Source organism: Cyanistes caeruleus, chromosome 4, assembly GCF_971803275.1.
Source record: "Cyanistes caeruleus chromosome 4, bCyaCae1.hap1.1, whole genome shotgun sequence".
Classification (NCBI taxonomy): domain Eukaryota; kingdom Metazoa; phylum Chordata; class Aves; order Passeriformes; family Paridae; genus Cyanistes; species Cyanistes caeruleus.
In genome coordinates, this window is record NC_141704.1 from 33588349 (window position 1) to 33611597 (window position 23249).

Genomic DNA, 23249 nt, shown 5'->3' on the forward strand with positions numbered 1-23249 from the left:
ATGCTGGGAAATTCAGAGATAAACCCTCGCCCCTAAAACTACTCCATCTCTAACCTTTCCCCGCCCAGAATAGCCCCGAGTGACAGCCGAGAACCCCCTCCCTGTCGCGGGTGTCTCCCTGCCAGGACCCGCGTGGCCACGCCCCCCCGCGCGCGCCGGAGATGTCAAAGGGGCTGCGTGACGCCATCGCGGCGCGACTCCATCTTTGTCAGTGAACAAAATGGCGCCGTACTGCGTGCTGGCGGCTCGGCTGAGGGTGAGCGGCGGCAGCGGGCGGGGCAGGCAGCGGGCGGGACGGGCGGCGGGGATTGCGGTCGGGACAAGATCATTGCCCGCTGGGCGGTCGGGAGGGCGGCCGCCCGCCTGCAGCCTCGGGGTCGAGCTGTCCCCGCCTCCGCGTGTAGGTCAGCGTGTCCCCGATGCGGCCCCACGCCCCGTTTCCATGGCGATGGTGGGGCGGCCGCGGCTTTGGCGGCGGCGGCAGCGTGGCCGCTGCTCGGGCCCTGGGGCAGGGCGTCTCCCGCCACCGGGCCCGGCCGGTCAAGGTGAGTGCAAGGTGAACGGGGCGGCGGGGACGCGGCCTGGCGCCGCCGCCTCCCCGTCCGCCCGGACCGCGCTGCGGTGCGCTGGAGTCGCTGACAAAGCTCCGGGCCTAACAGGGCAGAGAGCCCGGGGGCGTGGGCCCGAATGGTGAAATAAAAGGTCTTTCCCCGGGGCAGGCATTTTTGTTTCCTTCATCTTGTATTATTTCCCCCTATGGGCGTGTGGCAGCACAAGGTGACTGACCCTTTGTGGTGTGAGTGAGCTGTCTTTTGGCTACTTTGCTTCAAAAACCCTTTTAACACAAACAGAGGCCCCTGGGTGACAAAGATTCCAACATCTCTGTATAAATGGGAGCTAGGAAGGCTGAAGAAGCAGGTGGGTCAGGCACATAAATAACCTTTTTTCCCGGGGCTGTGATAGTGGCTCTTGCAGTCTTGTCTGTCATGACCTCTAAAATTCACCTTTGCCAGTAATATGATCTTGACACAGAGATTGCCTTCCTTGAGACTTTGTTCTGTTTAGTGTCTACTCAGTAATAAAGTTTTCATGATCTTTTAAAGCCTGTAAGGCAAATACGAAGTGCAATTTTCTGTTTAGAGCTGCTAAGGGATAAGGAAGCCTTTGCTCCCCTGTGATAGAGGCAGCCAGCATAACTTCTCAGTTTGGCATGTGTGACCTTGGCCAATTCATTCCCCTTTCCTAGAGAACTGAAGTAAGAATTTGGTTGGCTTTTAGTATTCTGAAAGTCTTTTGTGAGTCTTCATTCCAGTTTTGTTATTACTGTCTTACTTTAGAGGTAGATGTTTTCGAAAAGTATAGGGGTTTTTAAATTTAAGTGAAAGTTACAGAATAGCACCATTTCAGGTTGGTAAATTTGTTCTTAGTTGTTAAATAGTTTTTAGTTTGTACTTTGAACAGAAATGACTACTCATAAAATGAAGGCAAATCTTTTATTAGGGTAATGAATTGGTTCTCATTTTATGGTGTGACATTGCATGAGAACAAGTAGTCACTTGCTAAAATTAATATTGTATTATGCAAAACAAAGGCTGTGCTGGCATAGTCAATATGGGGAATTTAGTATTCCAGGAGGTTGTCATCTATTATCAGGCTCAAGGTGCATATTTCTTTCCTCCCTGTGAAGGACTAAATCTGTAATCAGTTTGAGGGTAACCAAACATGCCTCTATTTGATGTCTTTAGGAAGCAGGGGTTTTTTGCCTCTGTGTGGCAGACTAGAGGATAATGAATATGAGCATCATCTTGTCAATCACTGTGATAGTGCCAGCATTGACCATGGCACATATTACTACTATTGGTTCTGTTTACCTCCCATCCTGGAACTGTTTTGGAACTGGAACTGCACAGAAAGCTTGCTGCTGAGGAAAGTAAATTGGAATTAGCCCGATTTGGACTGACTGTCCTATTTAAAGTATAGTTCTAATAGACTCAGGGGGTCAAGATCTCTTTTCTGCCTACCTGAGATAATGCTTTTAGTAACATTCCATTTTTAGAGCCACATTGGCTGACGATTGACTGAAAGGGAGAACTGTAAAGCTCTTAACTGCCTGAAATATTTGGTTTATTGAGGGCATTGTGGGTAAGTACTGAAATTATGCATGGGCAGCTTTGTGTATCTGGCAGAAATGTTGGCCAGGGCTAAAGTCATCTTCAGAACCATAATTTTGGTTGCTATTTTGAGGTGGGTCTAGAAAATGAGCATGCATTTACAATTTGACTATACCACACTGCTTTTTTTTTTTTTTTTTTTCATTTTATTTTTCTTTTTTAGGCTGAATCATGGTGAATGTTGGAAACTTGGCCAGTGTTCTTAGATGAGGAAAGATGGTATTTTGGGTTTCAGCTGGGATTTCTAGGACAGATTTCCCAGATAGGAGTGCACGTAACACATTTGCTACTCTTTTGAATATGAGCTTTTGCTCACTGGGCTCATCTGCCTTACTGGCTGCCAAAATGCAAGTTATTTTCTGAACTCAGACTCCCCTTGCATCTGGAACATTCACTGTAGTGAGCTAAATGCAAGATAGCTGCCTTAAAATCCGTAAAAGAGCAGTGTTAGCTTCCATACAAAGATTTCAGAAATAATGACCCATTTATTAGACTGGCTTTCTTCCGTCTTTTAAGGAAGCTTGTCACCTCATAAAATACCAATAGGCTTAGAAGCCCTGTAATGATTACTGCCATTCCTTTTACTGAAATTTGAACAAGGACATGCAAACTGGAATAAGGGATTCAGTGCCAGGTGAGAGGAGGTCACTTGGCAGCTTTTGGTCAGGCTGGAAATAAACAGTTCCTGGATAAAAGGGTAAATTTATAGATTGGTGGCTGCCTACTTCCCTTGGCTGTTGAGCTCAAGGCACTTCTCACTACTTATTAAAAAAACACCATGGAAGCCCTCACAAAGCATTAGTACATTCCCTCAGAGAAGAGTGAGAGGGAATGAAGCTGAGAACTGTCAGGCTTGTGACTTTTCCTTAATCTTGTAGTTCTGCCACCCCATTTCTGAGGATACAATAGAAGAAGGACATGCATGGAGAATAGACAGGTGTGATGAGTGATATATTGTAGATTTTTTGAGAGGAGAACTCACACTTTCAAACCAGGCAGTTTATGCTTGGTGGTGGGTGGTGGTGGAGCCTTAGACTTGCTGACTGACAACATGAGAACAACTGTATTGAATCAAATTAATTCCCAGCAGAAATATGGGGTTAGATTTATATCCTGGTAAAATGAAGATGGTGCTTTTTAATTAGGTGGCTTTTAAAATTCTTATGTAGAGAAAAATGATTCTCTAGTCTCTCTAGATTCTCAGCACTAAAGCTGATTGGTTTAGGCAGTTATTTCCCCTGGGTCATATTGGCCATTACAGAAACAGACCTTCAGTTTTCCAGACTTCTCCAGGTCCAGACAGAAACCTTCATCTTAAAGACGCTCTTTTCCTGCTTTTGGGTAGCCTGAAGCTGTGATCAGCAGGATTCAACTACTTTGTACTGATGATTTTGCAATTACCAGCTGAACACTGACATAGTATTGTGAAAAAAATTACATTTCCTTGTGCCATTGAAGTGAAAAGACCCATAGATGTGTATGTTCAAACAGAAAAGATTTTTCCTGAATTTTGTTTGAAAAGTTTTGTTGTACTTCTTTTTGGAGAGCCCTGCTTCAGATTTCTATTTTAATCAGCTTTGGTCCCACACAACACTAAGATGCTATGAAGCCTCTGCTGTTACTTTTATTTGCATATGTGTTCTTCTCTATGACGAATTAAGAAGAAATTGCTGCATTAAACCACAATACAATTCCTGGCCTGGGAAAGAGATTATTTTTCCATGAACAGTGATTAAATATCTCAGTGGTTTTTTTCAAGCCAGTCCAGCAGTTGGAGACTTTCACGAGACAGTGAATATCTTGTAAGGTAAAAAAAAAAAAAGGCCAGAACAAAGCAAACATAAAAGTTACGTGGCTACGAGGTAAAGAGCAGCTTTGCCTAGTTTGTATGTTAAACAAAAAGAAGCTGGGTGGTGTTTGATTGGGTGTGGGTGGTTGTTCTGGGTTTTTTTGGGGTTTTTTTTGCTGGTGGAAGAAGGAATGGTCTTAAGTCTGACACCTGTGATAAGTTCTGGAAGTTCTAAGATTAAAGTGCAGCACAGTGAAATTTGATGACTGTGTTTCCCATGCACTCATGGAGGAGCAGTGCCCTCTTTGTACCACAAGGTTCACTTTCCTCAGATACTCTTCTGAGTATCTGACAGTGTTGTGCACCTGCTGGAGGTCTGTACTGCTTCTACCAAAAGCTCTTTGTGTAATGGCTTAGGATAGTTTGGTAAAAATGCAGACTGCACCCTTATTGTTAGTGCACCGAGCAGTGTGATCTTGCCTAGCTTTCTCAAAATTTTTGTTGCAAAAGATACTAACAAATGTTACCAAAAGGACAGTAAAACAAGAGACTTGGCTAAAAAGTGGTGATGTCTCTTTGATCGTGATTATTTCAGGCAATCTTTTCAATACTGGTAACAAGAAAGCTGGAAAAAATATTCACTTGAACAGGTTTAAAGAATAAACTAGTTTTCTTGACAGTGGTAAAAAAACCAAACCAGTGGTAGGTACAATGATTTTATTCTGAACAAGGACACGCAAAAGAGGTGTTTAGTGTAATACTGCTACATTTATTAACCTGTGCTTATCAAAACTTTGTAACTCTGAAGTAGCGGATGAATAGAAATAGTGGGATTAAGATTAAGGTGTAATACTGGAGGAGGAAAACAACTCTGAACTCTTTTTTTCAGTCTGTTTTAAGACTTCTAATGCTGATGAGTGAGACTCTGAAGGCATGTAAGAAATGCATGTGCCAAATCCTTGGAAGTTTTTATGGAGGCTGCTGGCTGACTCACTTTTCAAAGCTGCGTGAGAGTTTTTAGCCCTCGGCACTGACCTGTCTCTTTCAGGTCAGGTGCTGTAAAGGTGCCTCACCATAGCCTGCCCTTCTCCTGTGTTCCAGGAAACTGTCTCACTGTGGAGGCTGCCAAATGAAATTTGGGCTATTTTTTTCCCCTGGCACTTTCTGCTGATGCATTCAGCTCTCGGTATAGTTCACTTATCAGGCAGTTAACTCACCTGTAGGATAAGTACAAGACTTTTTGGAGGTGAAAGGTGAGGGTGCTGTTAGAGTGAGGAAAAGAGCACCTGGATCTGTGCAGCCAGGGTGGTGGAGCTGGTGTGTTTTTTTCACATCTTGTTTCTTCTGCTGTGTGTTACATTGTAGACCAGGCCCCTACACCAAAGTCTCCTTCTGATTTTTAGTAAGTTTTGTAGCAGTATGAAGGGATCCTGCCTAGGAAACTTAGTATGTGATTGCAGAACAGAGGTGTGTCCACTCAGACTCATGCTGTGTCACCTGCCAGTCCTTCAATGTCAACTCAATGGCAGCAAGGAAAGGCAAACCAGGAACAGAATTGGCTCTTCTCCACCATGACTCTGATGTGTAAGGAGTATGGCAGACTGGTGCTTTCTTGAGAATTGGCTTCACATTGCCTGAAAGCAGATTTCTCATTTGAAAGCATAAGGCATCTGGTGCAACAAATAAGAATGTGGAATAATTTAGTAAATGCTACCTGTTCTGGGTACCTTGGTGTCTCACTGTTTAAGATAATATGCAGTAGTGTATTAGGAAATGGATTTGGGTGTCTTTAAGAACCTTTGTGATTTTTCTATTCCTCGGTCTGTAAAATCCCAGTAACAAAAACTGAAAAACATTTTTTATTGATATGTTACAGAAATTCACTCTGCAGGGCTCCAGTGCTAATACTCTCCTTTTTTCAGCATGCCTTGAATAGTGGGGTGCGACGCTACCATGTGGCTCCTGTCCTGTGTGCGCGGGCCAAGGTGGCCATGAGCCACTTTGAACCTAATGATTACATAAATTATGAAAAGCTGGAGAAGAACATCAACATTGTCCGTAAGAGGTAAGAGTGTAGAAGGGAAGAAGGGAGGGGTCAATGTATTGAACTGAGCTCTGCAATGACAGGAGATGAAGAAAAAAATGTCGTGGGGCCCTGGTACAAGGAATGTTTACTAGGGAAAACAGCACTGAACAGAGGCAGTTGTAAATATAGTGGAGGATGAGTTGTAGTGTCTCCTCATGGTCGTGGGGCACTGTGGGAAGGATTGATGGATATGATGAAGCACTGCAACATGCAGAGAACCAGGCCAGTGCAGAGGAGGTGCTAGAAAGAGATCCATCCTCTTTGTTTAATACTCTTGTTGAGGAGTCTTCACATTGGCCCTTGCTTCTTTCTGGGGCAGCAGCATGTGGGCAATGGTTGTTATAGGTTAATGCTTCTTTGAGCTGTGTTCTGCTGTAGGTGTTAGGCATGGAACAAAGGGCTAAGAATTCATAGCATATGTAAATACCGTGACCTTAATCTGCTGATAGAGGCTTGTGTGCCTGCTAATTTGTTATTCCTGCTCCACTTACTGTGGCAGTGCTTTGTATGACTTGTCCTTCAGTCTTTGTGTCCCTTGTTAAATGCAGTAGCTCTTCTTTCAAGTTGTTGTGTTGATTTAATTACTTCTCAGAAGATCTTGCTACATACATAAATAGATTCCTCAGCTGATACAGCTGCAGGATGAAAGGTCTGAGGTCATGAAACTCCACTTAGTTGTATTTGCTGTGGGATCTGGTATTTGTGATTTGAGGCTGACCTCTTTCTCACGTCTACATTTGCTGTTCTGAAGTATGATTCAAGAAGTGAGCAGTCAATGTTTCTTTTACAGTATACGAAGATTAGAAAAGAAAGCATAAAATGACATAAATTTATATGTTTTTGAACTTTATCAACTGAACCCTTGTTTTAACCATGTGCCAGTTGATATTTTAGTGCTGTAAGAAGAGCATGGAGGTTCTGTGTGCTAATAGGTCTTAACAGTCTGAGCAATGTAGAGAAGCATTCTGTTACATGCTTAAAAGGGCAAATGTTGAAGTACACAAGATGCAGATACTAAAATTATTCTCCCCAGGCTCGACCGCCCTCTGACCTTGTCTGAGAAGATTGTATATGGACATCTGGATGACCCAGCAAAACAGGAGATTGAGCGCGGCAAGACCTATCTGCGCTTACGGCCGGACCGTGTGGCCATGCAGGATGCCACAGCTCAGATGGCAATGCTTCAGTTCATCAGCAGCGGGCTGCCAAAAGTGGCTGTGCCTTCCACCATCCACTGTGATCACCTCATTGAGGCCCAGTCAGGTGGTGAAAAGGATCTTCAAAGAGCCAAGGTCACTGTTGCAGACACTTAACTTCTGTTTGAAAATGTCCTTCCAGTGGAAGGAAGAGCTTCTTTTAATTTTTTTCCCCAGAAGGACAGCCAGAAACCAGATATGGTAATAGATTGCCTATGGTGGTTAGCTCTGTAGGTCAAATGCAGCAAAGAAACAGACTAAATGGATTTTTGGGAATTTTTCAGCTCAGATTCATCCATTACATGGTTTGCAGGACCATAAAATGTGGGAAAAGCTAGTCTTAAGTTGTTATTGATAGAAGCCCAGATCATGTATGTTCTGGAGAGAGAAGATATTTCAGCTAAAGGAGAGAAAAAAATTATTTTAAAGGGGAAGAAAGGAAGTCAGATTACTCCATGTTGCAGTATGGCAGTGTGAAAAACTTAATGAACATATGTCTGCATTGCACTGTTGTATCCTGTGAGGGGGAGGCAAGTAGTTACTTTCCCAAACCATTTGCTAGTGATTATCTGAAGAGCAATAACTGAGTCATGAGCAGCTTTCATGGCTCATGGGTATAGTATAAATGTGTGTAAAAGTATGGAGGATGTTGGGTTTTATTTGGGAATTTCAAAGTGTTGTTTGTCCAACTGCTGATTCACTGCCCTTCTTAAATTTTCTATTCAACTGTTTTACTGGTTATTCCTTCCCAAAAGAGCTTCTGTAATATATAGACACATTTATCTCTGACCAGCATACCACAATGCATCTGCTAAGGAAATCTTGTTACTCCGAGCGGACTTAGCCTAAGTCCACTGTCAGAGCCAGGAGGAATTGCATCTGGAATGTTGATACCAGAATTTACAAACAGTAAACAGGGGACAGCTGCATAATTTTAAGCTGGAACATTTTAAGATTTTAGTCCATATCTATTCTCAGAAACTTGTGGTGTTGAAGTATCTGCTTTTGGCCTTCTTCAGTGGGCCACAATAAAGCAACTTGCACCACTCAAGAGTGATTTGGGGAGTTTTTGCTCTGCTTGTCTCAGTCCTAAGTTGTGCAATTAACAGTTTGAGACTTAACTAAATCAGACAGTTTCTTTTCTCCCATTCACCTCCTGTTTTCCCCTTTCCCCTATTCCTGCACATATTCTCAATAGTGCAATTATATTTGCTGCAGCCCTGAATTGAGCTGAGTCCCTTCTTTGCCTTCCACTCTGAGCAGAGCAAGTAAAGGTCCTGCCTTCTTCTGACTGGCTTCTGCTGCTGCCAACTGGCACACAATGAATGCTGGCATGCCAGAGGGTGGTTTGGATTTACTGGGGGAGGGATGCACAAACAGAGTGGAGTGACCCAACTCCCAGTGGAAAACGAGGCTTAAAGAGCTGCTGCTGCTTCTTGGGAAACTTCAGCAAATGTGTGCTGGGACAATTCTTCAATTATCTCGTTTCCTCTTTCCCTTTATTCTGAAGCTTAGCTGCATGAGAACAGTCTTTAAGAAATTCTCTTCTTCTAGTGCTTATCTTATCTACTCCAGCACTCTTTTGCCAAGAACTGTTAGGATATAATAGTGTCATACTTCCTTGGCAACCATGGTTTTTCTCACAAGCAATTTTCACGGTGTGACCTCCACCAACAATGGTGACAGTGCAGCAAGAAAGGCAGCATTGTGTGAGTCTTAAAGAGTGGACTTGCTAGAATGACAAATAACACTCACCAACTCCCCTGGCAGTGAACAACTTCCAGTTGCATTTCTTAAACTGTAAAAATAAAGCCAGAATATTTATCTAAGGGATTTGAAATGTCTCCAAAGCATCTGTATAGGAAAAAGAACACCAGGTAGAGAAGGAAGGAGGGGCTAGAATGAGTGAGGGAAACAGATTTTAAAAATCCCCTGAGAACAGAAAAAGTGAGCACAGCATTTTTAATGCCTTATTGGCAGGGTTTTCCTTAAATTGTGCTGTTTGGAAATAGAAACTAAAAAAAGATGCTTTTAGTAGAGCTACAAGTGGGATGAAATTAAATGGCCTGTTACAACTGTTTGTCAAACAGTCTTAATCTTAACCTTTTGGTTTAAAAATTATGTGCACCTCCCTCCAGTTTGCTGCAAAGCTGGGAAGCAAACTACAGGCAAGCGTGAGAGAGAGGGGGATGTGTTTGAACAAGCTTTTGATGTATGGAAGAACAGAATGTGGTACTAATGCTCTGTGCTTCCCTGTGTGAATAGGACATAAACCAGGAGGTGTACAACTTTCTGTCATCGGCTGGTGCCAAGTATGGAGTGGGATTCTGGAAACCTGGGTCAGGAATCATTCACCAGGTAAAGTGTGTGTGTGTTTGCAGTTCTTGAACACGCAGTGGGTCTTTCACCTTAGGTTGGAGAGAGAGCTCAAGTACAAACCCTTAGAGAATTTCACCAGTTTAGGGAGACAACTTGATTTGCTTGAGGCAGGCGAGGTTTCTTACTTGCTCCCTCTCAGTAATCTTGACAACAGTGGGGTTTTTTTTTAAAGGTTATTTTAGTCAAACTGTAACCTGATGTGTGATTAGGTAGTGCCAACAGCATGCCATGTGAATCACAGAAGCTTGAAATACCTTAACTGCTTGTGGGCTGGCTCCTCTTAGTACAATTGAGACAGTGAGGTGAGGCCATGAAGCTGGCTACATAGGGTTAATATGAATTGCTTTTGGTGGTAAGGAAAGCAGCCTTGGGAACATACTTTTTTTAGGATTGTTATGTATGCATTAGTCCTGTAACACCCAGAAGAGAGTATATGAGGATACAACAGAGCAGCATACTTCAAGTACTCAAGAGTGGCAACAGATAAAGAGTTGCTAGGTGAATTTGAATAAAATGCAAAACAGTTTTCAAGTCTGAGATTCTCTTGTTATTACATTAGATCTAAAAAAGAATATGACAGTCCCAAGATAACTTACCACTTAATGAGACTTTTTGTTTTTTTAAAACTGACACCTCTGTCAAGATGTCCCTAACTTGATTGTGGTTGGTTTGCTTAGAGGGTCCAGTAGTCATTTTTCACTGTTCCTCTGAGTCTCAGGTAGCAAATGTTGAAGAGCAGCATGAAGCAAAAGGAGTGGAGAGGAAAATGGATGACTGGTAAGCAATCCTGTAAGCAGGGAACTTGTGACCAGGTGCAGTCAAGAGCTGTCTGCTGTGTTTTCTTAGCTGCAGAGTGAGTTACTAAGGTTACCTTAATGTGATGCAGTAGATGAACTCTTCAAAAGGTTATGGGAACACCTCTGGTCATTTGTGTTCTGAAACCGGTTATAACATCTGTCACGTGGCAACATAGCTCCGTGCTGTGGTTACCAGTCTTCTTGTGGCTCACTGGCTGGAGGAAACTGATCCTGTTGTATAGCTTCAGAGTACAGTTCTGCCAAAGTGAGGCCTTGAGAGTGACCTTTCTCACACAAATACATTAATGTGGCTACAAGATGTAAAGCTGAAAGTTCTGGAAGCAAAACCTTGGTCTTTTTGGTAAAGGACTGCCTTAGTTCTGTTCAAGCTGTTCTGTGATGCATGTGGTGTGAGTTCTGTGCTTCCCAGAAAGGCTGTCCCTAGTGTTGGTGTGGCACATATGCAGTGAGAAGCTCATTAGCTTGAGTTCTCTACAGTGTTGTTACCACGGAAATCTTATTTTTTTCACTGAAGAATGGTTTTGTTAATAATTGAAGAGTCTTGCATGGAACTGGTAGCAGCAGTAAGGAAGGGCAGCGTTTGGTGAGAAGTTCTTCTATGTGATTAAGTTTTGGCTGGCAGCATGGATTGGAGGAGCCTGTTGGTATTCTACTGCTATGGGAGCATAAAGGCTACGGAAGGTCTTGCTAGCATTGGATAAGTGAACTGACTTGCTCAGCTGTTTATTAAGGATATGGAGATTATGGAACAGACTCTTGAGCCCTAGCAAAGGTGGCACCTTAGCAAAAGCCTAAACTGGAGGGAAAAAAAAGGGGATTGTTTTCTAATTTTTTTTATTATCCTGGGATGAGCAAGGATCCCGGAGCTGAGACTTGATACCTTGTTCTGTTATTACATCCTCCACAAGGAGTTTGAAACAGAAGAGGATTTCCAATTCAACCTAAATTCAGTTATTTTCTTGCTACTGAAATCTGCAAATACAAACTGATCTAAACTCTTGTTCTTGTTTTCTTTCTGCTGTCTTCCCCCTCCTTTCCCATGAAACAAGCAAGCAAACAATCCATTTTTATTTTCAGATCATTCTGGAGAACTACTCCTACCCTGGGGTTTTGCTGATCGGCACAGATTCACACACCCCCAATGGAGGTGGCTTGGGGGGAATCTGCATTGGTGTCGGTGGAGCTGATGCTGTGGATGTCATGGCGGGAATTCCTTGGGAGCTCAAATGCCCAAAGGTAGGAGCAGAAGGAATAGTAAGTGTCACAATATTGTCACAGTACAGCTGGCCTGAACTGGACAAGGTAAATCTGACCATAACACAAATCAAATTCAGCTAGCCTAGTTCATGCCTGAACAAGTCCCTGGATAAGTTACAGGGGACCCTCAGCCATCCCCATTCAAGATCAGTAGGAAGCACATCACTGGCCAGAGATCTGGGTGGAGAGAGATCCCAGCCAATGAACTTCTAAACCCAGGAATTTTGAATTGAGTATAAAAATGAGCTCTGAACAATGAATGAGGCTGTTTCATCTCATAAGCATCTGGATCTTGAGTCGTGGATTTCGTCTCCCCACCCACAGCCAGCATGTAACAACTAAATTTTGATGCCAAGGGTGAGAAGCATGCTGTGTAAGGAGCATGGATTTTCAAGCACTAGGTATATAAGGCACCAGATACCATTGCAGTGTGATAGGAATATACCCCACAGGAGAACTATACATTGTTACCTTTCTGACAGGAAGTGATGTCAGTATTTTTTTTCCCCTCATTGATGTTGCTCAGGTTATTGGTGTAAAACTGACTGGCAAGCTCTCAGGCTGGACTTCTCCTAAAGATGTGATCCTGAAAGTGGCTGGCATCCTCACTGTCAAGGGTGGAACGGGCGCCATCATTGAATACCATGGGCCGGGTGTGGATTCAATCTCCTGCACAGGTAAGTCAACACAGATCTCTTATCTGAGTGGATTGTTGGTGGAGCTGGGTGTTGAGCTATCTGTGGAGGGTGGGAAGGGAACCAAACAAGAAGTACTGACTGTTTTCCCTTAGGCTTACCCAGCAGTTTGTACATGGCAAACTGGAAGAGTGGTGTAACAAGATAGCATTCTTTCTCAGTGAAAAAGTGACTTCTCTCCATTAAATCTTGTGATTTTGAGAACATGGAATGGTTAATTGTGAAGAATCCTGTAAGATGGTGTGTCAAGATAAGAATAAGGGTGGATGAATTCCAGGGTATACTTAGAGGGTGGAGAAGTCAGTAATAAAAGAATGACATTTTAATTTCAGCCTAAAATAGGCTGCAAATAGAAAAAAGAAACAGGTTAATGGGAATATATATGTGACATCTGCTAAACAAAGAGCACAGGTTCTGAGACCAGAAAGCAGTTTGTAACATGCAGTTTATACAAGCTAATTGTGGATCTTGGCTGCTGAATTTGAACTAGCAAATACTGCAGTTCTCTGTAATGTGCTAGTTAGGACCAAATTACAAGAAATGTGTCTTCCTTTAGCTTGAAGTGCAGCCTTCAAGCTGGACTTCTCTCAATTTGCATGACTTGGCTACAGTTTGGAATACTTGGTTTTACAAACTGAGAGCCATTTGGGATTTTTCTTCTATGAAATCAGGGAGAATCAGAATCAGAGGAATTTTATATCTGTTTCTATCTTATTAAATGTAAAACAGGAGCTTCTACAGCTTCATTGCTTTGTCCTTGAAAGGGATGGTTGATCCCAGTGCTGTGAGCAAATATTTGGGATTTTTTTATTGTGTTCCATCATTGGAAGCATTTTATTCAGCCCACTGAATTTCTCACAAATGTCTGTCTCCTCCAGTAAATATAAATTAGATGGTAGGGTGGGACAGGACACTCATTGCAGGTAGCAGAAGCACTGCTCACTGCTGTAAATTATTTGATGCTCAGTGCAAACAGGGATTCCTTGTTATCCCTTCCAGTGTCTGCAGGTATCAGTGTAACTTTTGTCTCATTCCTTCCACAAGAGTCTGATTGCAGAATTGGTCAGAAACGTAGGGGGCTGAGCCAGCTGTTATGTTGTGAGTGTCCTCTCAGCTGTGGCTTTAGGTTTCTGTGGCTGATGCCCTGATCTCTCTTAGCTTTGCTGTCTTTTGCTTGTACTGACTTCTGGAGAACTGGGGGGCTTCGGACTTTCTCCTTTGACCCTGTGGTCTATTCTCCCACTTCTCCAGGAATGGCAACAATCTGTAACATGGGGGCTGAAATTGGAGCTACCACATCGATCTTCCCTTACAATGAACGCATGAAGAAATACTTGGGCAAGACTGGGCGAGCTGGTAAGAGGATTTGGGGATTGAAATGGGTAGAAGTATGGGTTCAAGTGAAGGTGTATTCTAGGAGCAGTATCCTCCTATGGTGTTGTCTGATGTGAGTTTTGACCTTGTGTGGTCCTGTAGGTAATCTGCTACAAGTAGGGAATCTATAGACGAAGTGGCTGGGGAAATATGTGGTGGACCCCCCTGTGTTTGGTTGTTCTAGACTTTTTTTTCTTCCTCATATTTGCTGCACTTTTCAGATATTCCTCCTTTCTTATTCCAGATATAGCTGCACTAGCAGATGAATTCAAGCAACACTTGGTGCCAGATTCTGGTTGTCAGTATGACCAGGTGATAGAAATCAACCTCAGTGAGGTAAGGCTCCCTTTCTTCTTGCCATCTTGAATGCTGTGACACGACTCTGCTTTGTTTGAATGAGGACCAAGCTGGGAGTTTGATGCAACACCCCTGGTGCTGTGCTAGAACATGTAAAGTACATTCAGGTCTGCTTCACTGACAGCTTGTGCTCCAGTGTTCATGTAGGAGAATCCTAGTTAAACAACTTCCAGATAGAACTGTGAAAGGAATTGATTTGCTGCTGTGTTTTGGGGTTATTCTTTGCTACTGTGATTTCTGACTTTGTCACTGTTTCTTAAAGCTGAAACCACATATCAATGGACCTTTCACACCAGACCTGGCGCACCCTGTGTCAGATATTGGTGCTGTGGCAGAAAAGGAGGGCTGGCCTGTTGATATCAGAGTTGGTGGGTAGCATTTGCTCTTTCCTCTGCCTTCATACTTGTGGCATAAACATTGTTGTCTTGGGATAAGCTGTTGGTCACTTAGCTTGGGATCCAGCTTTTTCACTGCTGCTGTATGTCCTTTGACTTTGGTGCAGTGTCATCTCTTCATGGCCATATGAATTTTCTGGGAAAAGTACTGACCACATGGGCCAAGTGTGTAGGATGAGATCCAGGATAGCAGGAGGGATTTTAATCTCAAGAGGTAGACCAGGTTTTCTTCCATTTTTGAAACTTTTGAATGTTTGGATTGACAAGAATGTTACCCATTGAAGATGGCTTTTGTTAAAAGTCTGTGCCATGGATTTGCCTGTTGCAGAGATTTGTCAGGAGCATGATTGTCAGCACTCACAGCAGTTGGCTGTTGAACTCTTGGGACGTAGTCAAGTTAGTACTTGCTGTCCTAAAAAGCAGGCTTGGAAATTTATGTACTTGCTTTTGGGATGGTAACTTGTGGGCTGGCTTCTCAACTCTTGCTCATGGAGTGTAGGAAGGAATGAAAAGAACAGAAACACAATGTAAAGCCATATCCCAGGTGGGAAGTGTATTATATGATAGTGTTATGAGTAGGATACAGTTAGAGCAGCTGTAACTGAAAGAGAATTTTTATTTTGCTGCTTAGCACCAGAATGCTGTTAGGATGGTACAGCATATCCTCATGTGGTCTTCAAGGCATAACAAAGATATTTCTTTTCATCATTTCCTCCATTTTTTGCTGTCTTGATTTGAAGCTTTTTCTGTCTTTGTGGATCAATACCACTCTTTGGTTATTTGCTTAACCAAGGTGCAAGTAGGTGACACTCAGGTCTTGTAAACCAATAGCCTACTTAGATTAGTGTGTTCTGACTGTGCAACCTCCAGAGCTGGACAGGGGATTGCTTGTGACCACAGTATATTGCTGGGAGGCTTGGCAGTTTTAGTACCTGAAGCCCTTTCAGATTCCTTATCAACAGAAAAGGTGGTTGTCCTTTGTTTTTCTGGGAGATGGGTCAGGGAGAATCTTCCAAGTACCAGGGCTGCAGTAACCACCACCCTGTTTCTGTCAAACACCACAGGCTTGATTGGCAGCTGCACCAACTCCAGCTATGAGGACATGGGACGCTCTGCAGCGGTGGCAAAACAGGCGCTCGCGCATGGATTAAAGTGCAAATCCAAGTTCACAATCACACCAGGGTCAGAGCAGATCCGTGCCACCATTGAGAGAGATGGTTATGTGAGTATGGCTGCTCTTCACACTTCCAAACAAAGGGTTATATTCTTCAGGACATTACCTCAGGGGGCCAGAGTTAACTAATGGAAACCTCCTAAACTTTATCTTCAGTTATCGCTGGAGGTGCAATAACTGATGTCGTTACTGGTCTTACGCTGCTGTGCCTGTGGGTCCTGCCATCATCTTGACAGTGTTTTGACCTGATAGTTTTACTACCTGGGCATTTAAGAACAGGATTAGAGCTGAGCAAGGCAAAGGCAGTTTTCAGGAACTGGGGCCCCGAGGAGATAGCAGTATATATAGCAAGGGATGCCTCATGCACCTGGGATTCTGTAGATGGCCATGGCTGACAAAGGGCTGCAATCCACTTTTATCCAATCATATAAAGAGAGCATGCCCTTTTATTGGAAGTTGGTTTGTAATTTAGAGCAAACCTATGGCAAAAATCATACTGGCTTTAAAAGGAATGTTTCTGTTGAGGAACCATTACCTACTTTCTTCCTTTTTTCTGTACAGAAAAAGTTGTTTTAATTACCTTTACTATTTAGTAAATTTTAGATGCTGTCATAGTGTGAGGACCAAGTCTTTACACATGACCAGCCAATGCTTGATGGCTCTTCCAGCCAAGTCCTACCTTTCAAGCCATACCTTTCCTTACCAGCTGCCCCCTTAATTTAGTTGTTTGCTGAGTAGACTGAGCAGGCACACATACTTGCCTGCACTGTTGCCTCTCCTTACATGGACAGGAAGTCTATAGAATATTAATCAGACCAGACACTGCCCTTCAGTTAAATGTCTGTAAGGAGTTGGATTGCTCAAGTTGAAGCAGGTAGAGAATGGGAACATCATGACATGTCATCCTGTGCTCTGCCCCAGTGTTAACTTACAGTCTTACTGGGGTCAAACCCCATGTACTTATAAAAGTGAGTCAAAACTGAAACAAAGAAGAGAATTTTCTCAGGCTTGGTGCTTCCTGTTAGTGTCTTCTTCCCCTGAAAAACCAACCCCAGAAACTCATTCCAGGCATTCTACAGTAACAAAGTTGTTTTCTGCCCCCAGGCAAAAGTCCTGCGAGAAGTTGGAGGGCTGGTTCTTGCCAATGCTTGTGGGCCATGCATCGGCCAGTGGGACAGGTAAAATGAAAGATGGATCTAACTCTAGCTTTGTATCTTTTAGCTCCCAGAATGCTCTGTTGAAGCCTGATTTGATTGTAAATACCACACACTGGTAATTAAATGTTTAAAAACTAACTGACCATAGCTGTCTGATAGGTACTGGAGGAGGCAAAAAGGACTACAGATTTATATTGAGCCTTTAGGTGAATGAAGCTGCAGAATGGACACACATTCTGGAGACTTTTTGTAGAAAACAAAGAATGGGGAGAAAGATTTGTTGTCTGTGAGAGGGTGGACTGAAGTTTGTACGGTCCTTTTAAAATGGGAAAAGTGAATTTGTCCAACTTTAGTCATTGGAGTGGCAGGGAGCATAATTCCCAATAGAAGGGATGGGAGGCACATTCTTAAGTTGCTTTATCACAGCTGACCATGGGATATCCAAAGGCAATGTACTTGGTTGATTATTGTTTAGATAGTTCAACAGTGAACAACCTAGCCTGAGAAAACTGCTGCAAGAATCAGTGTTTGACTTGGGTTTGCATTCATTTGTTTTGGGTCTGTGCTTAAGGGAGGAAAACACGTACAGGCACCAGCTCATGGTTCTTAAGGTGGTGACTGCTGCCAAAACCAAGGTGGGGGATTCTGGCAGTGAGACATCTAGAAGCAGTACTCCATTTGGATCTGATGAGCATGTTTGCTTCTTTCACAGGAAGGACATCAAGAAAGGAGAGAAAAATACAATAGTTACGTCCTACAACCGGAATTTCACGGGTCGCAATGATGCCAATCCAGAGACTCACGCATTTGTGACCTCTCCAGAGGTAAGAGACAGAGGAGGGGCTATGGAATAGTTCAGGGTGCCTGCAGAAGAGGCCCAGTGTACCTTGTTTAGTAGCTTGGCTGGTGGCTTTGAGACCTAGAAGTTGGACTTTCAGATGAAGTGATGGGAGATAGAATATGCCTTTAAATTGGTCATTTTTTTTTCCTTTCAGATTGTCACAGCCCTGTCCATTGCTGGCACTCTAAAATTCAACCCTGAGACAGATTACCTGACAGGAGCAGATGGGAAGAAGTTTAAACTAGAGGCACCTGATGCAGATGAGCTACCCAAGCTGGTAACTGCTCTGTCTGGGGGCAGAGGGAGGGAAGACCTGACACTAGCAGTGTTTTATTTATACTGAGAGAACTTAAATGCACTGACCTCTTTCTTGACATGTGGTGATAGAGCTAGAATGGGTGTAGTTGCCTGTATTGGCTTGTTCTTCATGTGCTGTTGGGGGATGGCTGGGGCTGATGATTTTCCTTTCTTCTTTGGAAGGAGTTTGACCCTGGCCAGGACACCTATCAGTACCCTCCCAAGGATGGCAGTGGGCAGCATGTGGATGTGAGCCCCACCAGCCAGCGTCTCCAGCTTCTTGAGCCCTTTGATAAATGGGATGGCAAGGATCTAGAAGACATGCTGATCCTCATCAAGGTCAGGAACAAAGTGGGGGACCATCAGCTATGACAGGTCTGCTTTAACAGGGGTTTGCACAGCAACCGCTAGAAGCTTTGGATGTGCCTTTGAGATACCTGATTCCCTCCCCTACAACCACATTGTTATGGAAAGGAAAACAAGGGTCTTCCTTTCTTCCAGGTGTTTCTTTTTCATACTTCTTTGTGTATAACTAAATGACTCTTCTCCTTTGGGCTAGTGGTTTGCTAATACCATGCAAAAGCAAGCTTGTTATAGCATGTAATACAATCCTGCCCAAACCATGCATTCTGCAGAATTTGTTGCAGTTACAACCTGCAATGGAAAGGTGGATGGGTTCTTTAATTAGCATCTATAATAGTGACTGTTTTAAGATGTATTTTATCTGAAATGAGGTCGTTGGGAACTTCTCATCCATCAGTATGCATGTTCTCTTCCCACTTTATAGAAAGAGAAATTACTTCACACTTGTTAAACATTGCAGTTTGGTCTTTCAGTGGAGACATGGGTTTCTCCTCACTGCCTGAGGTGAGTTAACAGATGGAAACTTCAGTTGATATGGTGAGGGGTTCTGAAATACAATCCCTTATGAACGGACCTTTGGAAACATTCCTGATTCTCAGTGACAGAAGTTGGAGGTACTCCCAAGGGCCATACTGCTGTGCAAAAGTTTTTGACACAGGCAATTCCTTTTATTAAGCACTTCAGAACTTATCAGTTGGAAGGAAGGCCATTATCTCTGGTTGGGAATTCTGTTCTTACAAGCTGAGAAGGCTTATGTGCAGTTTGGAAACTTAGAGGGTAACACTTGGCATCTTGTTCAAGTTCCCCAGCAGGGAGGCTGAGCTGTAGCAGGAAGGGCTTAATTGCTTTTTGTACCTGAGCAACCTGCTGCTGAGGGAAGTGAGGACACAGCAGGAGATGCAATGGCTAAGCTAGTTTTTGTAATTTACCCTTTGGAAAAGGGATGTTCTTCTTACCCAATGGATGCAGAATGACCATTGTGTTCTGCTTTAGCGTGCCTTGATTCTGTAACTGATGTGTTTTTCTGGGGCTTGTGCCTTTAAAAAGAGATGTGATGATCAGAGAATGGGTTAGGTTGGAAGGGACGACAAGGGGTCATCTGATCCAAACTCCCTGCTCAAGCAGGGTCATCCCAGAGCACATGGCACAGGAGTGTGTCCACACTGTTCTTGAGTATCTCCAGTGAAGGAGACTCCACAACCTTTATGGGCAATCTGTTCCAGTGTGGTGACTGAAAATGAAGAAGTTCTTCCTCATGTTCAGGTGGAACTTCCTGTGCCTCAGTTTCTGCCCCATTGCTTCTTGTCATATGGCTTGGCACCACTGAGCTCCACTTGGCTCCAGCCTCTTGACACCCCCTCCCTTCAGTTACAGATACTGTAAATGAGAGGTCCCCTCTCATTTGTCCCTCCTTGAGGCTGAACAGGAGATGCTCCAGCCCCTTAATGGCCTTTGTTGCCTTCCCCTGGACCTGCTCTAGGAGCTCCATGTCTCTCTTGTACTGGGGAGCCCAGAACTGGACACAGCACTCCAGCTGTGACCTCACTAGGGCTAAGCAGAGGGACAGGATCACTTCCCCCGACCTTCTAGCAATGCTCTTCCTAGTTCACTCCAGGATACCATTGGCTTTCTTGGCCACATGAACACACTGCTGGCTCATGGGCAGCTTCCAGCAAGTCAGCCCTCCCTCAGCCGGTGCTGGTGCATGGAGTTACTCTTTCCAAGGTGCAGGACCTAAACCTGAACTTCAGACAGCTCTTCTCTGCCCACCTCTCTGACCTGCTGAGGTCTTTCTGAAGGGCTGCAGAGCCCTCTGGAGTATTGACCACTCCTCCAAGTTAATGCTTCACAGTTAAAAGTGTTGAGAAAGAGTCAAGTACATTACTCCATCCTGAGACATTTTTTTCTTCTATTACAATTTAGGTAAAAGGGAAATGCACCACTGATCATATCTCTGCAGCCGGACCGTGGCTTAAATTCCGTGGCCATCTGGACAACATCTCCAACAACCTGCTCATTGGTGCCATCAACATTGAAAATGGCAAGGCCAACTCTGTGCGGAACGCATTAACCCAGGAGTTTGGCCCAGTCCCAGACACAGCACGCTACTACAAGGTGAGATGTTCGTGTTTTAAGACAATGTTTACACTTTAGGCACTCTGTGCCAAGAATAAGGATCTCAACCTCCTGCTCTCAAGTAACTGCAGCTGCAAATTCACTCAGCATTGGGGCATTTTATTGGCAATGACTGCAGTTCCTGTAGGAGATTCTCTCCCTACCTGCTATGGGGAAGAGGGAAAAGGATCTTGTGACTCAGAAGGAACCAGAAATCATGGACAAAAAAGGAAGAACTCCTTTAGGCTCTACACCTTAGAAGGCATGGGTGTCATCAGACTTAACTAAATCTTGCCTTCTGGAATGCTTCACCTATGACTAGTCTAATGTTTTAATAAATTACAGTCCTATGCCCTTTATTCTTTAACACTAGGCTTCAAGTTTCAAGAAATGTCCTTTTACCCTCTGGACAACTTGGCAGTTGTTTCTGATAGGCTCTTTCAGTAGAGAGAAGTTAAAATTTTCCATATCCCTTCCAGAAGTAGAACAGAGGTCACGGCTGGTGCAAACACTGGTCTGGCATAGCACGATGGAAGGAGAGATGGCAGGAAAAGGAAGGAAAATATTTGCTCTGGATCCCAAGAGCAATCCTCTTCAGCCCTTGAGAGCAAGGATGGCAGTGCCTAACTGCTGTGAAGCACTAAAATCCTTCAATTCTCTCCTTTCTCAGAACCCAAGGGAGTCTTCTGGGAGAAGGTGTCATAGTGTAGCAATGTCAGTGAAGTACTGTAATTAGATGTGTGTGGGAGTATTTATTGTTAATTTCTCACTTGAGTGGCTGCACAAATGTAAATATGTCTTTTGTCACAGAAAATGGGTGTCAAATGGGCAGTTGTTGGAGATGAAAACTATGGTGAGGGATCAAGCCGGGAGCACGCAGCATTGGAGCCACGTCACTTGGGAGGAAGGGTCATCATTACCAAGAGCTTTGCCAGGATCCATGGTGAGTCAGGCTTCCCCTATGGTGTTTGTAAACAGGATGTGTTTGGTTTGAGTGGAAGTGGTGTTTATACCTTGCCCAAGGCTCAACACCTACAGGCATGAACCCTCCTTGCTGACAGATGGCAAGGTGCCCTCCTGTCATGAGTCCTGTTACATAGCTAGTTAGATATGCCACAAACAACGGATAAGTTGGTTTTGCTACAAAGATAGTAATTGTTGCTGGAATAGTACTTGGAGAAGCACAGGGTAGCCAGAAGGTAATCCTGGAGTGGGATGTTTCAAGTGTGGCTGGTGGTTTGTTTTCCACAGAAACCAATCTGAAGAAGCAAGGTCTATTGCCTCTCACTTTTGCTGATCCAGCAGACTATAACAAGATTCATCCTGTGGATAAGCTGAGCATCGTGGGGTTGAAAGACTTTGCACCTGGAAAGGTAACTGTCTGGGTGTCTTGTCGTGCACTTGGGGACAGGGATGTGCCTCTGATGGGATCAATGTTGAGTTGTGTGCTTGTGAGGCAGCACTGGCACTGTTGAGACACGGTGGGCGAGGAGATACAGGGCAGGTCTGAATCAGTGGTGTTCTGAACAGTTAAGAGATACCTTTGTACTCTGAATTCCTGGTCTTGTTGACTTAAGCATGAGTGTTCACTAGAAGGAACTGCAACCTCACTTCTATGTTAAGATCCACTCTGAGGTTTTCAGCCCTTTAAAACCATGTAGGAATTTTCCTGTGAGAAGCTCAGATAACCTCCCTTGAAAGAGAAGGGAAAATAAAACTGTCTTCTTCCTTTAGCCTCTGAAATGCATCATCAAGCATCCCAATGGGAGCCAAGAAACAATCATGCTGAACCACACCTTCAATGAGTCGCAGATCGAGTGGTTTCAGGCTGGCAGTGCCCTGAACAGAATGAAGGAGCTGCAGCAGAAATCAAGCTAAGTGCACACAATGCCCCAGTGCACTGGACTCGATTCAGCTTTGGCATTTTCATGAAAGTGCAATTCCATGCCTACTGTTTGGAATAAATGTCTGATCAAATGTAACCATAGCTTTCTTTTTGTTATGGTACTTCCTCTTCACTGACACTATGAAAAGGGAGTGCAGCTAGGCTTACTTTTGTCTTTTAAATTCCCCAGCTCCCTTTTTCTATTTTGGCTCAATTTCAGTTCTCCCACAGTTATTTATATTTGGAAATAACCAGCGAAGGTGGGTTTGTCTGCTCAGTTGGTTGTTTTCTGCCCATTCACTTTACTGATGGCTAAAGACTTAAAATGAAAATAAAGAATGTGACCATCTCCTTTGCCATGTGTTATTGTATTCATCGTCCTAATCCCCGTCATTGTTGCTGGGAGAGTGGGAAAGAACTTCTTGTAAATCATTGCTACATGGAGCAAAAACCCAAATTGAACAACTCAGTACAGTAAAAAAAGAACTCTCACAGCTGTTGTGGACTGTTTAGCTCTTGACATTAACCTACTGCCAGCTACCTTTATGATTATAAGGGTACACCTTCCCCCCTACACTCCTGTCCAGGACAACACTGCCTCTATTGCAGCGATGACAAACTTGCAAGGAACACCTTCTCTATCTGCTTTCCCAGAACTGCACGGTTCGTTTCCTGAAACACGACTTAGAGCAGATGGATGTTGATGAGTCTCTCATCAGAACAGCACTCAAACCCACATCGCTGCCACCTCACTATACTCCTGGGAACCCTGACTCCAAAAGGAGCTGAGCAAAACAGCTACCTGGAGTAGCTGGACTGTTTTCTTCCCCTTACCCTGGCAGTACCCCAGAACAGCCTGTGTGGAAGCTCCTCACTTGTTTCACCCAACTTTCCACCTAT

The 23249-nt window shown here is 43.8% G+C and overlaps 1 protein-coding gene across 2 annotated transcripts; it reads left to right on the plus strand.

Moving 5' to 3' along the window:
* Nucleotides 1-68: 68 nt before the first annotated feature.
* ACO2 (aconitase 2) lies at nt 69-22698 on the plus strand. Of its 2 annotated transcripts, none has more exons than XM_086885748.1 (18): nt 69-256; nt 5883-6025; nt 7080-7338; nt 9508-9600; nt 11517-11675; nt 12223-12373; nt 13643-13747; nt 14010-14101; nt 14385-14490; nt 15582-15739; nt 16796-16869; nt 17561-17672; nt 17844-17966; nt 18170-18325; nt 20273-20464; nt 21275-21407; nt 21716-21837; nt 22199-22698. In XM_086885748.1, the coding sequence occupies exons 1-18, from the start codon at nt 221-223 to the stop codon at nt 22340-22342; spliced, it is 2358 nt and encodes a 785-aa protein (XP_086741874.1). In that variant the 5' UTR covers nt 69-220; the 3' UTR covers nt 22343-22698. The 2 variants fall into 2 exon arrangements, with proteins under 2 accessions (XP_086741874.1, XP_086741873.1); XM_086885747.1 differs by having other exon boundaries at nt 249-545.
* The last annotated feature ends 551 nt before the right edge of the window (nt 22699-23249 follow it).